Genomic DNA, 21,681 nt, shown 5'->3' with positions numbered 1-21,681 from the left:
TCCTTTCCATGGAGTTGAGGATCCAAGACATGACCAGCTGGTCCTTGGAAAGCCATGCTGCATATTCTGGATCATCAACTTCTGGAGGAATGATAGAACCATTTATGAACCCCAACTTAGATCTTCCACCAAGAGCAATGGTGACAGCCCTTGACCAAGGAAGATAATTGAATTCATTCAACAACACAGAACTCAATCTTTGAGATGTGTTGTTATCATCAGAACAATTTGCTAGTGCTGAGACCTTTGATCCAATATCAATGGCATCTTTAAAATGGTCTTCCATGACAGCACCACTGTCTCTTCTTATAGTATGAGAATTCAAACACTAAGCTCTGATACCATAAAGAAATTTAAAGCAGAGAAGAGACGAGAGATATTGCAGTAAGAAACAGAGAACTGCATTGTTTTTGTTCTTATGCTGTACATATGCATATATATACAAAAAGAAAATATTACAGCAAGGAAAGACAATCCTGCATATCTTTTCTCCTAACAGCATGCTAATATTATATGCTAATAATAAATACACAATCATATCTAAACTAGGTAACAAATAAGTTATACTTGGTAATAGCATAATAATAAAGATCTTCATGAATCGCTTCAGTATCTTCAATATTATTTTTTGCTTCTTGCTGATCACTTCCTCACCACCAACTTTATGATCACTAGCGATGCTTTTCCTTTATATTTAATAATAGATATCTAATGTTTATTTTATTAATTGTGTATCTCTGGATAAAAACAACTTGCTAACCCTCATATCAATTTCATATACCAAGTTAAGATTCAGAGAATCTACGTAGGATAGTTTTAATTAAATATATTTTTTTAAATTATTTTTTTCAAAATCATATCTAAAAATATTTTTTTAAAAAAAATATATTTTTAAATCGCAATCATAAAAATTACTACAATGTAAAACACATTTAGATAGTGTTTAACATTGTGGTAGGAGTTATTTTTCAAAATATTTTTTTCTTAAAAATACATAAAATAATTTTTTTATTTTTAAAAATTTATTATTAACATCAACACATTATTAAAAACAATATATATTCTTTAAAAAACATTGGCTAGTGTTGATTATTGTGGTAGCTGTTATTTTTCAAAATATACTTTCTCGAAAATACATTAAAAAATTATTTTTAATAATAATACATAAAAAAAATTTTAAAAATCTAAAATAAAATTAATTTAAAATAAATAAAAAAATATTTTTTTAAAAAAAATATTTTTAAAATATAAAAATAAACAAAAGGCAGTATAAATAGAAGTGATGAGATAAGCATCGAAAAGCTAACAGCGTGGCTGAAGACTCTTCCATTTACCTTCAAGTACTGAGCATGTGGACATGACAGAGCTGGAAAGATGAGTATAAAGAGGGCGACCTCTCAGCAAAACTTCGGTCGGCTAATCCTATTTGTTTTTTATTTTAAAAATATTTTTTAAAAAATTAATTTTTTTATTTTAAATTAATAATTTTTAGTATTTTTAAATTATTTTAATACATTAATATTAAAAATAATTTTAAAATTTTTTTTTTCCAACTTTAAACAAGCCAACAGTTAAAAAAAATAAATAAACTAACTTATCTTAAAAAAGACAGATACTAATTCTTTACATAATAAATCTATTTTTTCAAACTTCAAAACTAATTATAATTTTTAATAATCAAAATATTAAATAACAACTCTTATTTTTTTTTTTACCGATAAAAAATAAAAATTTATCATCCTTATAGAACTTGTCTCTTATATTATTCTCAACTATTCCGATTAAAGAGAATAATCGTTGGAATGCCGCACGTGTGACAATATACATTATAATAATCTCGATACAAATAGTTTAAAAGTGTGATAACATATAAAATTAATGAATATTTTTAGTGTTTTTGTTTAATAATGAGGTCATGACTGACATGTGGCTGCTTCGCAGCTCATATCAGCAGATAACAAGTCTCTTTTCATTAGTTTCAAGATAGATTAACAGGATTTGATTAGAGTTGCTATTATCAATGGAGACTGATGGTGGTGCTGGAAATGTTGTGAGAAACAAGAAGTTGATGCTCAAAGACTACATCAAAGGTTACCCAAAAGAATCAGACCTTCATCTAACAACTGAAAGTATAGAATTGAAAGTACCACAAGGTTCAAATGCAGTTCTTGTGAAGGTTCTTTACCTCTCCATTGATCCTTACCAGTATATTCGATCCACGAAGATCGAAAAACCTGGCTACTTCTCTTCCTATTCCCCTGGTTCTGTAAGTCTTTCATCTTCCTTTCTTCTCTTCCTTTCATATACAGACGGCCAGACTCAAATTTCCAGGATTGTGAAGTAACAGGCTGACCCTTTTCTGCTGAGAAATTTTTTTTGCAGGTGATGGCCAGTTATGGAGTGGGTAGAGTTCTTGAATCTGGACACTCTGATTTCCAAAAGGGCGATCTTGTTTGGGGAACAACTGGATGGGAAGAGTACAGTTTGATTACAGAACCTGAAACTCTCTTTAAAATCCAACACTCAGATGTACCCTTATCTTACTATCTGGGAGTTCTTGGTAAGTTTTCAAGAATTTGATCAGCAAACTCCTGAAAGATTTTGGAGCCCTAAAGGTGTTTTTGTGTCTTCTCCATAGGTATGCCTGGTTTGACAGCTTATGTTGGTTTTTATGAGTTCTGTGCTGCTAAGAAAGGAGAGACTGTTTTCATTTCTTCGGCATTTGGGGCAGTAGGGCAGCTTGTCGGGCAGCTAGCAAAATTGACGGGCTGCTATGTGGTTGGCAGTGCAGGAAGTCAAGAAAAGGTATTTCATTTTTCATGACATTAACATCGGGTCTGCTGGCCTGAACTTTCCATGGATTTTTTATAGTGATTTCCAACTTCTCATATATATCCTATCAAGAGCACATCCATTTGTAGCAGAACATCAGCTTTTCTTTAACCTGATCTTTTCTTTTGTTGTCATGATCACTAGTTTTCTTTCTGTTTGCCATTCAAGATTACCCAGTTTCAACAATTTGCTGTTTCTTTCTTCTAATTTCTTATATAAGGTTGATTTGCTGAAGAACAAGCTGGGATTTGATGAGGCATTCAATTATAAAGAAGAGAAAAACCTGGATGACACGTTGAAAAGGTCAGGTTTTGCCTTTATCTGTGCTTGATATATATGATTGTGCATGCTTCTTGGCCATCCATCTTCTTCCTACAGAGATAGCTTTTAAAAAATTAGGTATATCACACCTCAAAGCAACAAGACTTAGCTTTCAGAATATATCCTTGATATGCATGGTCTTATGCTATAATATCTCCCTGTCTTGAAAGCGTTAAGACCTTGGATAAAAGATCCCCCATTAAAGGATATTTGTGTGATGCATAATCAATTAAAAACCAGCCTGCCCTGCTCCAACTACCCACTCACCATGTTATAAACCCTCCATGGAGCTACCCACTCACCATATTATCAATCTAAAGAAATGTGAGCTTCAAAAAACTCAATCGACAAGTTCTTGCTGTTGTTTTCGCGTCGATTCGTTGCAGGCACTTTCCTGGAGGCATTGACATTTGCTTTGACAATGTTGGGGGCAAAATGCTTGATGCTGTGCTACTCAACATGAAACTTAATGGCCGCATTGCTCACTGTGGAATGATTTCACAGTACACACTGGATGAGCCTGAAGGCATAAAGAACATGATGAACATCATTTACAAGCGCCTTCGCTTGGAAGGATTTGTTGTCACTGATTACTTTCACCTCTTTCCCAAGTTCCTGGACTTCATGTTGCCTTGCATTAGAGAAGGGAAGATTGTGTATATGGAAGACATATCTGAAGCTCTTGAGAGCTGTCCAGCTGCTCTTGTCGGACTTTTTAATAGCAGCAATCTTGGGAAGAAAGTTGTTATAGTTGCTAGAGAATAACAAGCCAACCAAATTGTAGTGTTCTCATGGGCTATTGAGAATCGTATGCATCCTCTTTCTTTTATAAGTTAAATATAATCAATAATGTGGTTGGACTCTTTTTATATATTTAGATACAACTCGGCTTGACGTGTTTACTCAGAGATCGATTGTTAAAGGTTTGTTCTAAGCTGGGTTTATTTGTGAACTAAATCGGGATTTGACACAATTAAACTTGGACAAGATCTAGTTGAGTCACTTCTAAAATTTTAAAAAAAATATATATTTAAAAACATAGTTTTAGTTTTTAAAAATTCATTTTGAAAAAAAAAAACTAAAATAATGCAATTTTGGGATAAACTATGTCGATCCGCTAACTTATAAGTTGATCCTTCCAAACATCACCCGAGTATTGGAGAAGTCTTATAACTATTAAATATAAAACCAAAAGGCGTGTATTTTCTACTATAACTAGCATTGTTCATACACAGTTACACTAACAAAACATTGTGGACCTCCTGTGCACTTTTTAGTAATTTATTTTGGTTCTCTAAATTTAATTTTGGACGATTAAATCCTAATTGAAAATCAATTGCTTTAGATTTTCTAGTCAAATGTGAAATTGAAAGAGGATGGGCCATAATGAAAAAAGACATCAAACATGGATAAATTATCATATATTTAAGGAAAAATAAATTTAGACGTTCAAACTTTTAAAATAGCATAAATTATATAATTTAGATCCCTTTAAATTAGAAGAAAAATATTAATTTTTATACCAAAGTTTATTTTTCAATATGTGATTAGAGAGAGAAGAGATAGAAGGATTACTTTGAAACATGTTGGCATTAAAGGATTCGTGGAACTTGATTACTATCACCTCTACCCTAAGTATCTGGAAATGATTTTACCTAACATCAAAGAAATGATCCCTTTGGTTTGATGCCTTGTAGGATATATAGTAGTCCCCAATGCATCCCTTGAATACACATGTCTAGCGCATAAGTTTCAGTGAGTCGATCTCTACAGTTGAGGCTAAGGTTTCTCCACCGATGAATGTAGTTGATGACAGGCTCTTCCTTCCACTGACGTGCATTAGTGAGTTTAATCATGCTAACCACAGGACGAGTGTTGTAAAAGCGGTTAAGAAACTCGCGCTCCAACTGCTCTCAGGTATCAATCGAGCAAGACTCCAAGTTAGTATACCAGTCGAAGGCATTACCTTTCATGGAACGAACAAACTATTTTACCATGAGATCACCATTAGTCCCGGCAATAATGCAAGTCTCCACAAAGTGAGCTATGTGTTGCCGAGGATTTCCCTTGCCATCGAATTGTTGAAACTTTGGTGGTTGGTAACTTAGAGGCATCTTTAATAGGTTGATTCTTTAGGTGTACGGCTTCGTATACAAATACGAGGGTTGAATTAAGCTTTCCACCTAGTCTATGATGGCTTCCTTGATGAGTTCTTTTAGTTGATTTGTGGTGAAAATGCCATCAGTAATACCACGTATATTCTTCACAACTCCGATTGCGGACTCTTTAATGGCATCTAGTTGATCTACTTGAAAAGCCTTGGTAGTCAAGGTTTGGCCTCCTTTGTTCAAGCTCTCAAGTTTGTTCATCAACTTTGCTATCTCGTGGTCTTTTGCCTTGAGTGAAGTCGAAATCCCCTCGACGGTTTTGTCAAGTTAGCCACTTGATCCTCTAAAGATGTTGTCTCGGTCATCATCACTGACATGGTGCCAGAACCCAAAGCCTTACTTGGTGATTGACACGAAGAAGTTTTCATAAGTGAATTGTGAAAGTCACCTTGAGTGCCAAAGACAATTTCGCACACCCCACTTGACTTTTATAGTGAAGTTACTTGTGGCTTCATCTTTGAGGCGAGATCGTGTGCCCCTCTTGCATTCGAAGTTGATGTCAACTTGAGAGTCGGCTTAGTTTGTGCATACAACTCGACGATGGATTTTGTTTCAATGGCAAGGTTGAAGAATCTTCAATAATATGTTGATGACTTGAATCGGTGGCCTTATTGCTTTTCGAAGCGACAATGGTGATCATGTTCCTCCTAGTTGCCATTGAGAGTTTGTTGAAAATTCTTTCTTGAAGGGAAGAGATGAAAGGTAAAGATTTCCCCAGTGGAATTGCTAGAAATTTGTAGACACAATTTTGAGCACCTAAAATTAAACAAGCACACTTGTACAAATATATAATTCTATTAAATATATGAATGGTACAATCTCTATGTATTATATTTTTTTCAAAAGAATATGGCAATCCTCTTATTCTTCCCTTGGATTTGATGTATAGTGACTTGATTTATTTGAGTAATCAAGCCAAGATTTGTGTTTTGTAAGAACGCAAATTTGGGCATGTATATATTGCGAAGCGAGATGTTATGATTTGATGCTTTGAAGAGTACCTTGATTTGTCTTCAAAGTGTTGTTGAAGAACTCTTATGGGGCGTTTTGGCTTGATCTAACAGAGCTTCGTTCTTTTTAGACTTCAAGCATAGATGAAAGAGGCTTGAGAACTCTTTGAAAGAGAGCTTCCTTGCTTGAAAAGAGAGAGAGAGAGAGCTTTTTTGCTTAAAGAGCTTGTCTTGAAGAAAATTTATACCTCCTAGAATCTCTTCCTTTTTTTTTCTTTTTAGGTTGAGGCCCTCTATTTATAGAGATTTGTAGGGGCTCTGAGGTCTTTTTTCAATGCCACAAGGCATAATCTCATTGGTTTTATATTCATTGACGGGATCTTGTATTTATGACAAGATATCTTGAATATCTCGTCCCAAGTGTTAACTTTTCATTAGCCAATAAATATATATAAATTAAGAATAATTTATTTTCCATGTCATTTATTTCAATTTTATTTTATTCTTTTTTTAAAAGAATAAAATAACACATGATAAAATTTAATTAGTAAAAATTTATGTTTCTACACCATTGCCGGCAACACTAAGGATATGAATCAAAAGAAGAGCAAGTTTTGCATCAAGAGCCATTTGTGGATGGCGAAACAGCTGCAAATAGCAAGAGATCGTTCAAAGTTATATTTGACTTTTAACTACGTACCGCGTCCAAAGAGAGCATTTATTCGTGAGCTACACATCTTCTGCCCTGAAATGGATGGCCCTATACTACAATTTCCACGAAGCTTGGGAAAACAAATTAGTCAAGAAGCTTAAGTCCTCATTTATAACTTCTTTGTCAGATGATGTCGATTTATTTTCTTTTTTTTATTTATAACAAATTGTTAGTAAAATCTGCAACTTACTTCCCGAATCAATACAATTTTAAAATTTAAACAAAAGAACAAATACCCTTCCATATAAATTTCCAAGTTTTCCTGGTGTAGGGCTGAAGAACTCAAGGCGGGTTTTAAGAAACAAATCTTTGTATTTGGGGTTTGTTTACTGTGCCTGGAGTATTGGTTTAATGGGTTTTAGGTTGTGATTTTGGTTTTGTTGAGAAACAATATGGGAAATTAGAGAACAATATACATAAATAAAAAAATAAATCATTAATAATAAATAATAATTTTTAATGATAAAAAATTAGAGAAAAACATGTTAGGGTAAGAAAACCCCGAACACCGTTCATCAACTTTTTTAGATTGGACCATATCTATCCAGTACATAAACATGTTTACAATTAGATACACGGAGCAGCCAATTGTGGATGTTCACGGAGCAGCCAGTTTCATTTATATATTAGTTTTAGCCCAAGATGTCGGGATGTGTGTTCTTGATGGCCATCAACATTTTGTATACTTCAACCATTGTTGGCCTTCGATCTGGAACAGGCTGAATACAGTTACAGGCAACCTTCAGGAAATAAAGGACTTCACGATCGCATCCTTGACCTAGCAGAGATTTGTCAACCGCACAATACAGTGCAGCCGAGACAGTCAATAGACAATTGTTTTGCACTAACTTACCTTCGAGACTCTGGTAAAATCCACTGTTATTAAGAGGATCTTCTCCTGTAATCAGCTCGAGAAGAAGAACACCAAGCTGATGGACATCTCTTTTGGTCAAATCCCATTCACTCATCTCAATGTTTGCCATGAAGATCCTGGCATTTGAGGTCATGATGTGCATTGCCCTTCCAAAATTGGATATCCTTGGTTCGAAGTTTTTGTCAAGCAAGATGCAACTTGAGCTCAAGTTAAGATGAGCTAGTTGGAGGGTATTTATGATTGTGGAGCCATGCCAAACCCCTTGCTATCCCAGCTGCGATGTTAACCCTAAAATGCCACTCCAGGTTCCTGGGCTCGCCTTTCACGGGATGTAACCAATCGTAGAGATTCCCATTTGGCATATATTGGTACACCAAAAGCCTTTCCCTCGATTCCAGGCAGAATCCCAAGAGTGGAGCTATGTTCTTATGCCTAAACTTGCCCAGAATCATTAACTCAGACAAGAATTGCTTTTCCAAATGTTTAAAGTCAAATAATCTCTTCACGGCAGTGAAACGAAGATGAGGGTGTGCTGCCTTATACACTGTCCCCGTCTTTCCAACTCCGATGACTTTGCCTCTGTCGAAACTGTTGGTTGCTTTCTGTAGTTCAGCAAAACTGATTCTTGCGATCAACTTCTCAGACGTCGAAATCTGTGGATGAAATAACCGATGACCTTTTGTAAATTGACATGAACATAGTTGATTTCGAGCTAGCAAGCAACCAAATATGATGATGAAATGAAAATCTTATGGGGATACCTGCACGTTGGCTTCTTTTCTCTTCTTCTCTTGCCTTTCCATCAAAGATGTCATCATTGGTGTCTTCATCATCACCTCATTCCCTTTCCTCTTCATAAGACTAGCCCAAGGCACACAATAGGACATGAAAATAGTTATAATGGAAACGGAAGAGAAGACATAACCTATTAAAAACCCACTTCTGAGTGAAGAATCCAACTTTTTCCGATGTTCATGATCATCACTCCCGTAGTCGTTGTCTTGTGAAGAACTGTATCCATTGCCGGCAACACTGAGGATATGAATCAAAAGAAGAGCAAGTTTTGCACCACCCACAGCCATTTTGTAGATATATAACAAACAGCAGCAAATAACAAGAGATCGTTCAAGGTTTAAGCGCTAACAATGTCTAGAAGCTCTTAATTTTCTACAGCATTTTGTTAGATAAAAAGAGAACAAGAGATCATTCAAAGTTTAAGCTAACAAAGTCTAGAAGGCTCTTAATTTTCTACAGCATTTTGCTAGATAAAAAGAGATCATTAATTGAACACGTTGAGGAGATGCATTGATTTGTTAGTCTATTTCTTCAGGTCAAGAAGCCAAGTCTCCTGCATCAAATTCCAAGTTCATGATGCGACAGTACATTAATTTCCACGAAAGTGTGGGAAAACAAATTAGTCAAAAAAGTTAGTCCTGATATATAACTTCTTTGTCTAGACTTATTTTTCTTCTTTTTTTTCTTTTCTGTTTTTTCTCTTATAGAAGTTTTTGCACGTCAGCCAACTTAATTATTAATTGAGATTAAATTTTTAATCCAAGAAATTTTAATAATATTTAGTATATTTAATAATTCTTTTTTTATTGTGATTTCGAAGTTTAAACTAAAATAGAAAAAAACAAAAAAGGAAAACTTCCTCAACTTTTATATCAACTTCTTTTAATGATTGTTTTAATATAATTTAAAATAAAAACCCTATTGATTTACACATCTATGTTTTGAAGATTCATTTTTATCGATGAAATGCTAACCTTTTTTGAAACTAAGGATTTAAAAGCTCTCCTATGCTAATTTGATGATGGTGATGATTATTATAAGTATTAATAAGAACTTTAATGATTTAAATTTAGGGAAAACCTGTTAGGGTGATAAAACCTAATTCATGATAAATTATTATACTAAAATGATTTTGCACTCAATACTGTTTAATTTTAGCGAGTTTGATCAATTTTATTAATTTTTAAGTTTTAATCTGATTTAAGATACATTTTAACTTATGAAATCATAATAATTATAGTTAAAATCAAGCCCTTAATTATCAAATTACACAAGTTTTATAAGATATAAATTTTAAATAATGAACATGTTAAAATATATTTACTAGAATATATAATTTTATAATTTTTTTAAAACTCGTAAAATCGATTTGATTTTATTGAGTTTAATTAATTTTATTAATTTTTAAATTTTAATCTAATTTAACATATTAGATATATTTGAAGTGAACTTGCTTTTTTGCCGACATTGGTATGGACTCTATGTTGCTATGGAAATAAATAAAGAAAAGATGCGTTGATTTGTTAGTGCATCAAAATCCAAGTTTATGGGACCCGTAATTCAAGAGAGAATAATGGATGGCCCTATAGGACCACAATTTCCACGAAAGTGCGGGAAAACAAATTAGTCAAAAAAAGAAAAAAAAAAGGTTAAGTGCTGATTTATAAGTTTTTGTCAAATAAAAAGGCTTATTTTTATTTTTTTTTTATCAATAAAAATATTTGCACGTCAGTTAACTTAAATATTAATTAAGATTAAATTATTCGAGCAATTTTAATAATACTTAGTATATTTAATAATTCTTTTAAATTGTGATTTTAAAATTTAAAATAAAAAAGAAAAAAATAAATAAAGAAAGGAAACTTCCTCAATTTTAATATCAACTTCTTTTAATGATTGCTTCCACATAATTTAAAATAAAAACCTTAGTAAGTTTTTACATCTATGTTTTTAAGATTTATTTTTATTTAATTTGATGATGATAATTAAAATAAGAACTTTAATGATTTAAATTTAGGGAAAAGGTGAGAAAACCTCATACAAGATTTTTAGGACGATTTGGACGTAGTTGTATACAAAACTTTAAGCAGCTGAAATATCTCATCATCAAATCCTTGCCCAACCAGAGACTTATCAATGGCATCATAAATCTTAGAACTAATCAAAAGATGACTAATCCATTCATTGTTTTCGCTGAAATTATTTGTTGCATCTTTAAGATCTGTACAGCTTATTCTTGATAAGCTTATTTTTTACTTGAGACTTTTCTACATACAAGAGATGCAACAACAATCTTTTCTTAAGAAGCATGGTGATACCATCTGACACAGAGCTCTGATAATATTTGTATAATATATATTTAAACACAAATTCAATTGGTTATTCTAAGCTGGAAGAATTGAATCCATTGATCTTGACATGCAACAAAAGATCAGGAAGTATTATCCAAACCATTTTCACTCATCGGCGTATTTTGATCAGATTGATCTTCTGTTTGAATTACAGTGTAAAATGCTGGCAACTTATTCCCGGACACAATTATATTCTATTGCTTCTTACATGATGGTTTATGAACATGATAGAAACAGGAAAATATAGATCTGCTAACTTCGGTCCTGTTTTTGCTGGCAACAGATTAGTCTTGAGAAGTAGCATTTGGATCTCTGAATCATCAACCACTTCACATCTCTTGGTTATTGCCTTTATGTCCTTGTACACTTGAAACATTGACGGCCTTCGATCTGGAATGCAATCAAGACAGTTACATGCAACTTTAAGCAGCTGAAAGATCTCATCGTCAAATCCTTGCCCAATCAGAAACCTATCCATGGCATCATTAAAATAAGAAGTGCTCAAGAGATTACCAATCCATTCATTAAGAATACTGTTTGAGGAAAAATTCATTCTGCTACAATCCATCCCAGTAATCAGCTCAAGCAGTACAACTCCAAATCCGTGCACATCTTCCTTAACAAGCGCCATCTCACAAAACTCATCATGCACTCCTGGAGTGTTGCTCATACTCGTGATCAGCATCGCCTTTCCGAAATTCGATAACTTAGGTTCGAAATTCTTATCAAGCAAAATACACTTTGAGCTTATGTTGAGATGCACCACTTGACCTCTGCGGCCATGGTGGAGCCTTGCCAGGCCTCTTGCTACCCCAACCGCAACTTTCAACCTCAAAGGCCATTGCAGAGTCTTCCTCCGGTGTTTCGCTGAATGTATCCAATCAAAAAGGTTTCCATTAGACATGTACTTGTACACCAGAAGCCTTGTATTTGATTCTACGCAGAATCCGAACAGGGGCAGTAAGTTCTTATGCTTTATTGTACCCAGTGTTTTCAATTCAGAAACTATCTGTTCCTCAAACTGTTGAGAGTCAACTATCCTCTTCACTGCAAGGAACCTACCATCAGGAAGGATAGCCATATACATGGTTCCCATTCGTCCCAATCCAATTTTTGTTGGCTTGGCTAAAATTTGCTGTTGCCTTGCTGATGCCTACGAAACTCATTCTCTTAACAATATTCCCCAACATACAAATCTGTGGAAGATGAACAAATGAAACAAGATATATATATATATATATATATATATATATATATATATATAAAACACCCTTAATGGCTGCACCAAATGAAAAGGCATTCTAAGTTCTGGACTGGAAAGACTACGTAATTGATGCAATATTAAAAAGGAGCAGATTCTTCACATGAGGAAGCAACTCTTTCGTTGCTTCCCGCAGGAGATCCAGAGTTGGATCACTGCCTGTTGCTTTATTTACTGCATTCTTGTAAAAACTTCTCATGCTGTGGAGATCTAGCTAGTGTAGCTCTACTATGAGTTCTATTAGCATGCTGACTTCTTATTTAGTGCAGTCATCTTCATTAATTATTCACTCAGCTAGAGAAACGTCTCTCGTTGCTGGTCAATTGTCAAAGCAAGGAGTTGAACATCTCATAGCTTGGTTTTAATTTGAGGCTTAGGTGCTACTTTAAGGACATGAACTCGAGGTCTCTTCTTTTCTGCTTGTTTCTGTAATGAATTAATGTTTTGGTTTGTGGTCTATTTAATTCAGTTTGCAATCATCCATCTTCTTCATGGTCTTGGCAACTGAAGAATATGGATATATCCTTAATAAAAGCAACTCTATCGTCTTCTTCATCAAAAAGATAAAAAAAAATGATGGACTGAAAGTCTTATGGGGATACCTGCTCGTTGGCTTCTTTTATTTTCTTCTCTCGCCTTTCCATCAAAGATGTCGTCATTGGTGTCTTCATCATTATCTTGTTCCTCTTCCTCTTGTTAAGACGAGCCCAAGGCACACAACAGGACATGAAAATAGCTAAAATGGAAACTACAGAAAATGCATAACCTGTTGCAAACCCACTTTTGAAAGAAGGATCCAACTTTTTCCTGTGTTCATCTTCACTCCCGTAGTAGTTCTCTTGTAAAGAACTGTATCCATTGCCGGCAACACTAAGAATATGAATCAAAAGAAGAGCAAGTTTTGCAACAAGAGCCATTTGTGTATGGCGAAACAGCAGCAAATAGCAAGAGATCGTTCAAAGTTCCAAAGTGGATTATCACTATCTGCTCCTACCATTTGGTGTGATAATCTTGGTGCTACCTATCTCTTGACAAATCCTAGCTATCTGCCATGCTCGTATTAAGCATGTTGCAGTGGATTATCACTTTGTCCGTGACCGCGTTGCCAAGAAAGAGATTCAGATTTGTTTTGTTCCCTCTTGGGATCAACTTGCCGATGTCATCACTAAACTGCTTCCTGTTGCATCCTTTACTACTTTTCAGTTCAAACTTAGGGTTGATCCCTCACCCTCAGCTTGAGGCGGCATATTATAGAATGTATAGCATATATCTATCAGAATAGGAAATTAATAAAGGATTATTCCAATGTTGTAATCCCTACAGTAACTGCAGTGTTCTGCCACATATATATAAATAGAACGGTTGGCTAAAGCACAACCCAACACATTTTATTATTCTCAACTTTGTCATAACTCATTTTTGAGTTATTTCCCATTTCATATTTTTTCTCTCTTCAAAAAAATCCAATAATACTAGTATATTATTGAATTCCTTGTCTCTCCACATACTTGCCAAGGATATATTATTTATTTTTTTTTTTCTTTGAGGATGGACGATCAATGCGATGCCGCACACGTGTGACATATATCAAAAGAATTTTTTTACATCACCAACACTATTTACTACTAGTATATTATTTCATTCACTATTATGCTTGTCATAACCCAATTTTTTATAAAGAATATAAAATCAATGAATATTATATATATATATATATATATATATTATATATATATATTTGAGAATGGGGTTAAGACAACAAATTTTGAAGTTTAGGGATAAAAATATCAGATTTGAGAATAAATTAGTCAGAAATTGAAGAATTAATAAGTTTTGGAAATTTATTTAAAAATTTGGATTAGTTTAATTAATGAAATTAGAAGAATTATTAAGTTTGTGGACTTAATTAAACTTTGGTTCAATTAATTTAATAAATTCAGGGACTTAATTGAAATTTATCCAAAAAGGGCAAAATTGAAAGAATTAATTAAGGGCCAAATTGAATAATCCAGGAATTAAGGACTGTTTTGTAAACATTGCACCAATTGAGGGACTTAATTGAGATTTATCCAGAAAAGGGCAAAATTAAAAGGAATTTTTATGTAATTGAGATCCAACTGTTACAATTCCAAAGTTTAGGGGTCAAAATGAAAAAGCCACTGTTGCTAAAATGGTGCCGTTGATATTGGGAATCCAGTGTTGCCAAAACGTCGTCGGTGCGGGTGGAACAGCCGTGTTCATCTTCTCCATCCCGAGTCAACAGGCCGAAAATCTGCAACGGATTGATCCAATCGTGGATCACGGCTCTCACCCACAATCTCGTTCATGGAAGATAACAGTCCTGCAAAGGTAGGACTGAAGCGGCTGTGTCTCTATAAAAAGGGGAGAAGCAGCAACCCTAGAGGAAAGACCCAGAGAATTGACCCAGAAAAAACAAAGAAGAACGAGAAAACAGAGCAAAAAAAAAGTAACTCAAAAAGAAAAAGAGCAATCCACAAGCAGCAAAAAAAAACAGAACCAAAAAAAATATACAGAGTGAAAGCGAGAACGAGAAACCAGACTAAAAAGGAGAATTAGCTTCGCCATTGTCATAATCCCTGCAGAAAAAGCAACCCGAAATCAGTAAAAAAACCCTCAAAGAACCCATTACCTCTCAGCTTCTTCATACTGAGAATCGAGAAATCAAAAGCAAGGAAAACAGGGGGGTCACAGCGGGGAGAGAAGGGAGAGCAGCCGGACGAGGGCAACAGTCACCAGCATCGCAATCTTCTTCAATCGCTAGAAACAGGTGTGCCTTCTCTATTTTTTTTATTTTTTTTCTGTTCTTCGTTGTTCAAATAACGTTTGAATAGTGCGAAGGTAATTTAATTACCTTCGCACTGTTGATGCACGCGTGATCTGTTTCACGCGTGCATCTGCTTTTTTTAACCGGGTCACTGGCTTGGGCCAGTGACCCGGTCCGGGCTGGCTGGGTTCAGCCCAGCCCTTGTGGGGCTGAGCTGAGCCCAGCCAAAGGTATGTATGCTGGGCTGGGTTTAGCCCAGCCCAGCCCCAAAAATATATATGGTGGGCTGGGTTTAGCCCAGTCCATCCCTAAAAAAAATAAAAAAAAAATAAAAATAAAATAAAAATAATAAAAAATGCATATGCATGAATAAAAATAATGTAAATTTATTGGTTTATTTCACTGACGCCAGAGTCAGGAATAAAAACACCGGTTTAAATTTATATTATTTTTATTCGTTGCATTTTATCTAGCTAAAAAATAAAAATTGCATGCAAAAAATATAATAACATAAAATAAAATAAATTTATTGGTTTTATTCACTGATGCCAGAGTCAGGAATAAAAAATACTAATAAAAATTTATTTTATTTTATTTTTATTTTATTGTATTTTTACTTTTATTTAGCTACGTACAAATAAAAATAATCTGCATGAGTAAAAATAAAAATATAAATTGATTTTTATTTGTTTATTCACCAACGTCAGAGTCAGGATTAAAAAAAGGTAATTATTTAAATTTATTCACTCTGATATCTACGTAATATTTACCAACACCAGAGTTGGAAATATCCGTAGTTTAATATTCACTAACGCCAGAGTCAGGAATTTTAAATGCAAAACCATCATGATATAAAAAAAATATATGTTAGCAATAAATGACAAATAATAGCAATGCAGCCTGCCTTAGGCAGGATGTTTAAGGGGTGATAATATCTTCCCTTTTACGTAACCAGTCACGTACTATATATTCTCTGTTGGCCAGTTAGGGTTCCTAGTGACCATAATAATAGGTGGCGACTCCTTAAACAAGAATATTCTCATCAAAGAACAGGATGCCAGAAATCCGTTCTTTCCAAAGATTTAAAATTAATTTTTAGAGCCGCCGCGATGTCGGGTGCGACAATGCTAGACTCAACAACACTATTAACTACTTCAATATTGATGATTGTAGTCCTTTTTTTATTTATTGAATAGTTTTTTGTTTTGGGTTCTTGAATTTTTTTTTCAATTTCATCTTTTCATGTTATGTTTTTATATGTTTAAGCCTGATAGTTTGTTTTGATTTATGTTCTATATTATATTTGTGATGTAAAAAACAAATCTTGTATAGATTGATGCTCAATTTTACAAAATATAATTTAGTTTTAGTTTTATTAATTGAAAGCAATTTTCTTAAAATATTGTGTTGGTTCATGTTGATTGTCTAGCACGTAAATATGTTTACCAGATGGACAGGTTCAAGTAGCTTGCTCACGCCAAACAATTTATTTAACAAAAAAAAAAATTAAACTCATATTAAGTCTCGTCGTCGGGCTGAGACGTGCCACAAGATCAAGCAAATAAGCTTGCTTCATGAGCTACGGACAAATTACATAGTTTTTAAGCTAAGACATAGAGAAAGTATCCCATTTGTATATGTATATATACTATATGTGTTACGTAATAATTTATTGTTTTTGCTTGATCAACTATATATTCCCTCTTTAATTAGGCTCTTATAGACAGCTAGTGGGCTGAACAAGTCCTGAAGCAAGTCCACCAGCATTGCTGCATGATGCTTCCGCTGGCTGGTTCTTGTAAGTGAGCTTTACATCTTCTAATTTGATCCCAGTGCATGGATATTTTTTGCTACAATCAAATTTCACCGCCACTTCTGTTGCTGATGATCCATGAATGTCTTGGTAGGTCACATCACTTATTTTCACACCAGAAACCTGTTTAATGTACAGCAAAACACAGCAAGATTTATGTATGTTTTGGATGTTAGCTTTCAAGATATGAAAAGAACGGTAAAGACAATAGATTTGGCTGTACCTGGCCAGGGCAGTTCTTCTCGCCGGGGCAATAGTTTTGGTCTATTACAATGGGATTCTGGACATTATTCATGACTGCGTGTTGGAAAAGAATATCTCTAGCAAAACCATTGCTAGGCCTTCCCCAAGACTTAATTCTCAGTCCATTTTGGTGTACCGGTAAATGTAGCTGTCCTTTACTGTCACATTTTGCACACCAGCCTCTTGGGATTTTTGCCTAAACTTCCAATGCTACAATATCAACACATTAAACATTAGGAGCAGATGATAATTTGATATAAACTTATAGTTGATGTTATAATTTCTTATATACCTGATTCCATGGCCAGGTCCACATGCGACATTTTCAATCCACAAACTCGAGGTGCCGGGGCCAATCGATACACAGTCGTCACCTGTTCCAATCCTAGAATTCAATATGGTGACACCCGGTTGATGATTGAACGTGAATGCCATCCGTTGTTAGGGCTGTTTCCGGCGGCAGAGACTTTGACTCCTTGCACTTTGACGTTTTGGCAACTATTGATGACAATGTGAAACAACTGGCTATTTAATGACGCCAATCCGGTGATTGCAATATTGTTTGAATTGGTAAACTCAAGTGACTGCACAGTAAATAAATCAACAAGAAAATTAAGACCTTGAAAAATATAACATCTATCTCTAGTCTACTGACCAAAATATTGCATGCATGTGCTTTATTATCATACCGTTGCGCCTCTGGGGCAACCCTTGCCGGAATTCTTGCAAGACCACAGTCCAGCACCCTGGCCATCAAGAGTCCCTCCAGATACAGCAACCCCATTAACATGCTCAAAGATTAGCCAATTTTTAGCGTTGCCAATGACCTTATAATCTGATGGTGCGACCAGGGTACCATCTATACGTAGCAAGATAGCACGGTTCTTGCAAGGACCCTGAAACCTCACTTGACCTAAAGAGAAACTCCCTTTAGGAACAGAAATTGTGGCTGGTTGTGTTGAGGCACATGCATGTGCCCAAGCAGCAGCAAAGGCCTTGGTTGAGTCAGTTTTTCCATCAGGTTTGGCACCATAACTTAACACACTAAATTGTGCTGCCTTTGCTGAAGGTGAGAACGCAAAGAAAACGATGAAGAAAAGGGTAATAGGACGAGGGATCATTGGAAGTGGAAGGCCTGCCATTGATCTTTATGGTATCGGATAATATTTGAAAAGATGCAAGTGATGAGTATAAGTTGAGATGGAGAGATGGGAATCTGAAGCAGCTGAAGGTGGTATTTATAGGAAGTCTGGATATAGAATGCATGTGGAGATTTACTGTTGGATATTTGAAAATATAAGGCAAAATCCATATGTTCATCTTTTATTGGAAAAATAAAATGAAATAACGGATGCTATTAATGCATTCATATTGATTAGTTTTCTCATGATAAAATAAATCAATTTAAAAAAAATTAAATATAAAAGAAATTTATTGTTAGAATAGTTTTAAAATAAATTTTTGTCAATTTAAAGTATAAATTAATAACAGGCAAACATATTTTTTCTACCTCGAGATAGAAATTAAATGCTATTTTTAAAAACTAATTATTATTACTTAATGGTAATTAATGTTGTAGTAGTAATTAGTGAAATTCACATATCAAATTTTTAATATAACCATAGAAGAGATCATTAGATTAAAAATTAGAAACTAAAGATTATATATATATATATATATATATATATATATATATATATATATATATACCGATTTATTCATCATTTACAAAATTTTAAATTATTTAATTCGAACAACATTTAACTACCATAACCTAACAATAACTAACTCCCTGTTAATGGAAAACATTAACATAGATTAGGAAGTCAATTCATTCCATGTCTTAGTGCCTCAACCTTGAAAAGTTGATAACGTAGATAGTTTTCCACGTTATTTTTGGCTATTAATACACATTATATGAAAGAATTTTTGCCAAATGAAATTGTTGAAAAGTGGGCTTGAACGTGACAGGTGGAGCAAAGTACGGAAATAAAAGAGGGTATTTCTTTTAATTAAGTTCTTATTACCCAAAAATCATGGCCTTAATCTCACAATGTTTTCTCTTATTGCGTCTAATTCTTTTCACTTTTCGTGTTTTTTGATGGGACAAAATGGATGGCATGTGCAATAGAAACAATATACTTTTTATTTCCTTTGTTCCCATTTGAAATCGCATTAATAGCTTTTGGGTTTTTTTGTCTAAATTATTCTTTATTCTTGAGTTCTGAAGGCAATTACATCTTATTTCTTTTTGTTTGAAATCCTAAATAATAAAATAATATTTTGTGTAAAATAAAAGACTTAACCTAATATGGCGGACTCCCTCTCTTTCTCTCCATAAGGGCAACATATAAATAATTATACAAGATAATTACAATATTTTTTATAAGATAAAACATTACATGATGATATCTATAGCATTGTCCATTAGCTCTTGTTAACCAATATTGTTTTATTAAAACATTTGTTTTTCTTTTCTTCTTATGTCCCAAATATACTTAAAAACACCAACAAAGATTCCAAACATAAAGGAATTAGATAATAATTTAAACTTCCTTTGAATATTGAAAATCCATTGGTTTCTGTTTTAAACTAGCAATCAATAGCCAATATACTAACCATTTTAATTTCTCCTTATCCCCATGCATGTTTCTTTTCACGGCTCTGGTGGCTTAATATATAGTTTTCATGGATTTACGGCGAGATGCTCGGGACAGGTTCTGAATATTAATTAGTATATATATATATATATAATATTATATATATATATATATATATCCTCCTGACCTTTGAGATATCAGAATTTACTAAATATTATTTAAAAACAAGCAGTACGGCATCGTAATCCTATCATATCTCGTCTGCATCGTAGATTAGTTTCCATGATCGTTCGTCAGTACCCTTCGAAGATGAGATCATATATACTACATTTAAATTTTGGAATAATTAAGGCTATTGTGCAATCACATACATAGTTCAGAAACCAAAATTCCTGTCTGAATGGCCTTTTGGTGTGTTTTTAGTGCGTGTCTTCAAAACACACACACAAACACATGCATTCACAACAATGCTTGATGTGTGAAAGGCTCTGGACGTAGCTTACTCGATGTTCATGTATCAACTTTTTTTGAAGACTAACCACTTGTAAAGCATGTACGTAGCCACTTTTAATTTGGTCCCTATTCTTGCCTAACTTTAATAAATCAATCCGAAATGACTTAACCTAGGGGGTCAAGAGATAAGTAACGTGATTATCATGTTTATGTCAATTTCTCTCGTCAAATTAATATAGCTGATTCAGACATGAAACTGTTTTCAAGTAACTCAGAGTGACAAGTAATCTCCCCATGGATCGGAGCAGGCCAGCCCATGTAATAAGTTTCCCACATGGGGTTTCTTGTCTTGTGTTCCAATATCGAAGACGGTAAAAAAGAGAAATCAAGGTTTCCATCTTATCTTGACTCCACTTATATATGTTCCCATAACTGTCAAATTCTTGTTCAAACTTTAAAAGATATTAGCTTACTTCATTAGTTTTATGTGATTTGTAGAGTGATAAGACTTGAAATACTAAAAACCATAGTTATAAAACCAAATTGGGATTAATTTTAATCAATGTTTTTTTATTAATATTGGTTTTTTATTTGAAATATTTTGGTTCTTTAAAAAAAAAATTCTTAAAAGGATACTAACTTGCAAAACTCTTAGGTCAACTAATCTAATCCAATCCAATTCTTGAACAATTAAGTCGTGATGAATTTGGTTTTTTAATTGTTAAAAAATAATATAATTTATATTTTTAAATTTTATTTAATAGTTTAAGTTATTAGATTAAAATTGTTTGATATAAAATCAAAGTCTTATATGACATAGCAACTAATTAGCTAAACCAAAATAAATGGGGGATAAGTGCAGAGTGAAATCAGTACTTAGGCCTCGGGCACAAAGTCAGGCAATTTTCGAAGACTCCGTCTTAATTACATCGTGAAAAATTGAAATGGCTCACGCATGTTTCAAGGATCGAACGTGGATTCATACAGAAAAAGTCTATAATTGAATAGTCAAATAAACTTAAACAGTATAAATGCTCATCAAATAAACTTTCAAGGATCGGTTGCTGATGAATTAAATTGCTCGTGCATGTTCTTCCATGTATAAATGCATGGCGCCTCATCAATATGTGTGTGTAAATGAAATACCTTATGCATGAATCTCATTTTTACTACACATTTGAAGAAGAAATCCCCATGTGGCGAACTTGAATTAATGATTATTTTAATGGTACGTAATCTCAGCATTAGCTTGGACCTACATAGATATTTGCCATCATATGCTACAGGGAAATTATGCGGCTCTAGTATATGCTTGGAATAGTTATTTAACATTCTTTTTGTTTTTTGGTTTTTGGATAACATTCTATTTGTTTGTGTTGTACTTGCAATTTCGCATTCAGGTGAGAAGAGAGTTGAATGTTGAGTATATGCCATGACACAAAGACGACTTTCACTATAATTATAGTTAATTAATTAGTCCAAAACTATGCTGAATTTATTTAAGTTCACAACTTGAAATATTT

At 33.7% G+C, this 21,681-nt stretch overlaps 5 protein-coding genes across 6 annotated transcripts; 1 reads left to right on the top strand and 4 right to left on the bottom strand.

Annotated features, from left to right (window-relative positions):
• The first annotated feature begins 1,889 nt into the window (after positions 1 to 1,889).
• Positions 1,890 to 4,009, top strand: LOC118029656 (2-alkenal reductase (NADP(+)-dependent)-like). The gene is made up of 5 exons (XM_035033552.2): positions 1,890 to 2,266; positions 2,383 to 2,560; positions 2,639 to 2,805; positions 3,053 to 3,135; positions 3,540 to 4,009. The coding sequence occupies exons 1-5, from the start codon at positions 2,021 to 2,023 to the stop codon at positions 3,916 to 3,918; spliced, it is 1,053 nt and encodes a 350-aa protein (XP_034889443.1). The 5' UTR covers positions 1,890 to 2,020; the 3' UTR covers positions 3,919 to 4,009.
• Positions 4,010 to 6,826: 2,817 nt separating this feature from the next.
• LOC140954885 (probable inactive receptor kinase At1g27190) lies at positions 6,827 to 7,990 on the bottom strand. Its single transcript, XM_073405872.1, has 3 exons — positions 7,837 to 7,990; positions 7,670 to 7,761; positions 6,827 to 6,919 (listed from the first exon to the last, which is right to left on the bottom strand). Exons 1-3 carry the CDS (start codon positions 7,988 to 7,990, stop codon positions 6,827 to 6,829), a joined length of 339 nt encoding a protein of 112 aa, XP_073261973.1.
• Positions 7,407 to 9,410, bottom strand: LOC140954760 (probably inactive leucine-rich repeat receptor-like protein kinase At5g48380). Its single transcript, XM_073405503.1, has 2 exons — positions 8,619 to 9,410; positions 7,407 to 8,510 (listed from the first exon to the last, which is right to left on the bottom strand). The coding sequence occupies exons 1-2, from the start codon at positions 8,937 to 8,939 to the stop codon at positions 8,067 to 8,069; spliced, it is 765 nt and encodes a 254-aa protein (XP_073261604.1). The 5' UTR covers positions 8,940 to 9,410; the 3' UTR covers positions 7,407 to 8,066.
• Positions 9,411 to 11,010: 1,600 nt separating this feature from the next.
• Positions 11,011 to 13,110, bottom strand: LOC140954756 (probably inactive leucine-rich repeat receptor-like protein kinase At5g48380). Of its 2 annotated transcripts, XM_073405494.1 has the most exons (3): positions 12,867 to 13,110; positions 11,517 to 12,199; positions 11,011 to 11,393 (listed from the first exon to the last, which is right to left on the bottom strand). In XM_073405494.1, exons 2-3 carry the CDS (start codon positions 12,097 to 12,099, stop codon positions 11,191 to 11,193), a joined length of 786 nt encoding a protein of 261 aa, XP_073261595.1. In that variant the 5' UTR covers positions 12,100 to 12,199; positions 12,867 to 13,110; the 3' UTR covers positions 11,011 to 11,190. The 2 variants fall into 2 exon arrangements, with proteins under 2 accessions (XP_073261595.1, XP_073261594.1); XM_073405493.1 differs by having other exon boundaries at positions 11,011 to 12,199; positions 12,867 to 13,101.
• A 4,387-nt stretch (positions 13,111 to 17,497) lies between these two features.
• On the bottom strand, positions 17,498 to 18,294 carry LOC118029657 (polygalacturonase-like). Its single transcript, XM_073405871.1, has 2 exons — positions 17,795 to 18,294; positions 17,498 to 17,689 (listed from the first exon to the last, which is right to left on the bottom strand). The coding sequence occupies exons 1-2, from the start codon at positions 18,245 to 18,247 to the stop codon at positions 17,498 to 17,500; spliced, it is 645 nt and encodes a 214-aa protein (XP_073261972.1). The 5' UTR covers positions 18,248 to 18,294.
• Positions 18,295 to 21,681: the final 3,387 nt, after the last annotated feature.

This window comes from Populus alba, chromosome 17, assembly GCF_005239225.2.
Source record: "Populus alba chromosome 17, ASM523922v2, whole genome shotgun sequence".
Taxonomy (NCBI): Eukaryota; Viridiplantae; Streptophyta; class Magnoliopsida; order Malpighiales; family Salicaceae; genus Populus; species Populus alba.
The sequence above is the reverse complement of the archived record's forward strand: the minus strand, read 5'-3'. Positions and strand labels throughout refer to the sequence as shown.

What these genes read in the sequence shown, in the direction of transcription:
- LOC118029656 (XM_035033552.2), top strand. Translation starts at nt 2,021, where the DNA reads ATGGAGACTGATGGTGGTGCTGGAAATGTTGTGAGAAACAAGAAGTTG. An exon ending in CTTCCTATTCCCCTGGTTCT is followed by an intron (nt 2,267 to 2,382) that starts GTAAGTCTTTCA and finishes TTTTTTTTGCAG; the next exon opens with GTGATGGCCAGTTATGGAGT. An exon ending in CTGGATGACACGTTGAAAAG is followed by an intron (nt 3,136 to 3,539) that starts GTCAGGTTTTGC and finishes GATTCGTTGCAG; the next exon opens with GCACTTTCCTGGAGGCATTG.
- LOC140954885 (XM_073405872.1), bottom strand. Translation starts at nt 7,990, where the DNA reads ATGACCTCAAATGCCAGGATCTTCATGGCAAACATTGAGATGAGTGAA. An exon ending in ATTTTACCAGAGTCTCGAAG is followed by an intron (nt 7,762 to 7,836) that starts GTAAGTTAGTGC and finishes AATCTCTGCTAG; the next exon opens with GTCAAGGATGCGATCGTGAA. An exon ending in GAAGGCCAACAATGGTTGAA is followed by an intron (nt 6,920 to 7,669) that starts GTATACAAAATG and finishes TGCTATTTGCAG; the next exon opens with CTGTTTCGCCATCCACAAAT.
- LOC140954760 (XM_073405503.1), bottom strand. Translation starts at nt 8,939, where the DNA reads ATGGCTGTGGGTGGTGCAAAACTTGCTCTTCTTTTGATTCATATCCTC. An exon ending in GAAAAGAAGCCAACGTGCAG is followed by an intron (nt 8,511 to 8,618) that starts GTATCCCCATAA and finishes TTTCATCCACAG; the next exon opens with ATTTCGACGTCTGAGAAGTT.
- LOC140954756 (XM_073405493.1), bottom strand. Translation starts at nt 12,099, where the DNA reads ATGGGAACCATGTATATGGCTATCCTTCCTGATGGTAGGTTCCTTGCA.
- LOC118029657 (XM_073405871.1), bottom strand. Translation starts at nt 18,247, where the DNA reads ATGGCAGGCCTTCCACTTCCAATGATCCCTCGTCCTATTACCCTTTTC. An exon ending in GTTGCCCCAGAGGCGCAACG is followed by an intron (nt 17,690 to 17,794) that starts GTATGATAATAA and finishes TTTACTGTGCAG; the next exon opens with TCACTTGAGTTTACCAATTC.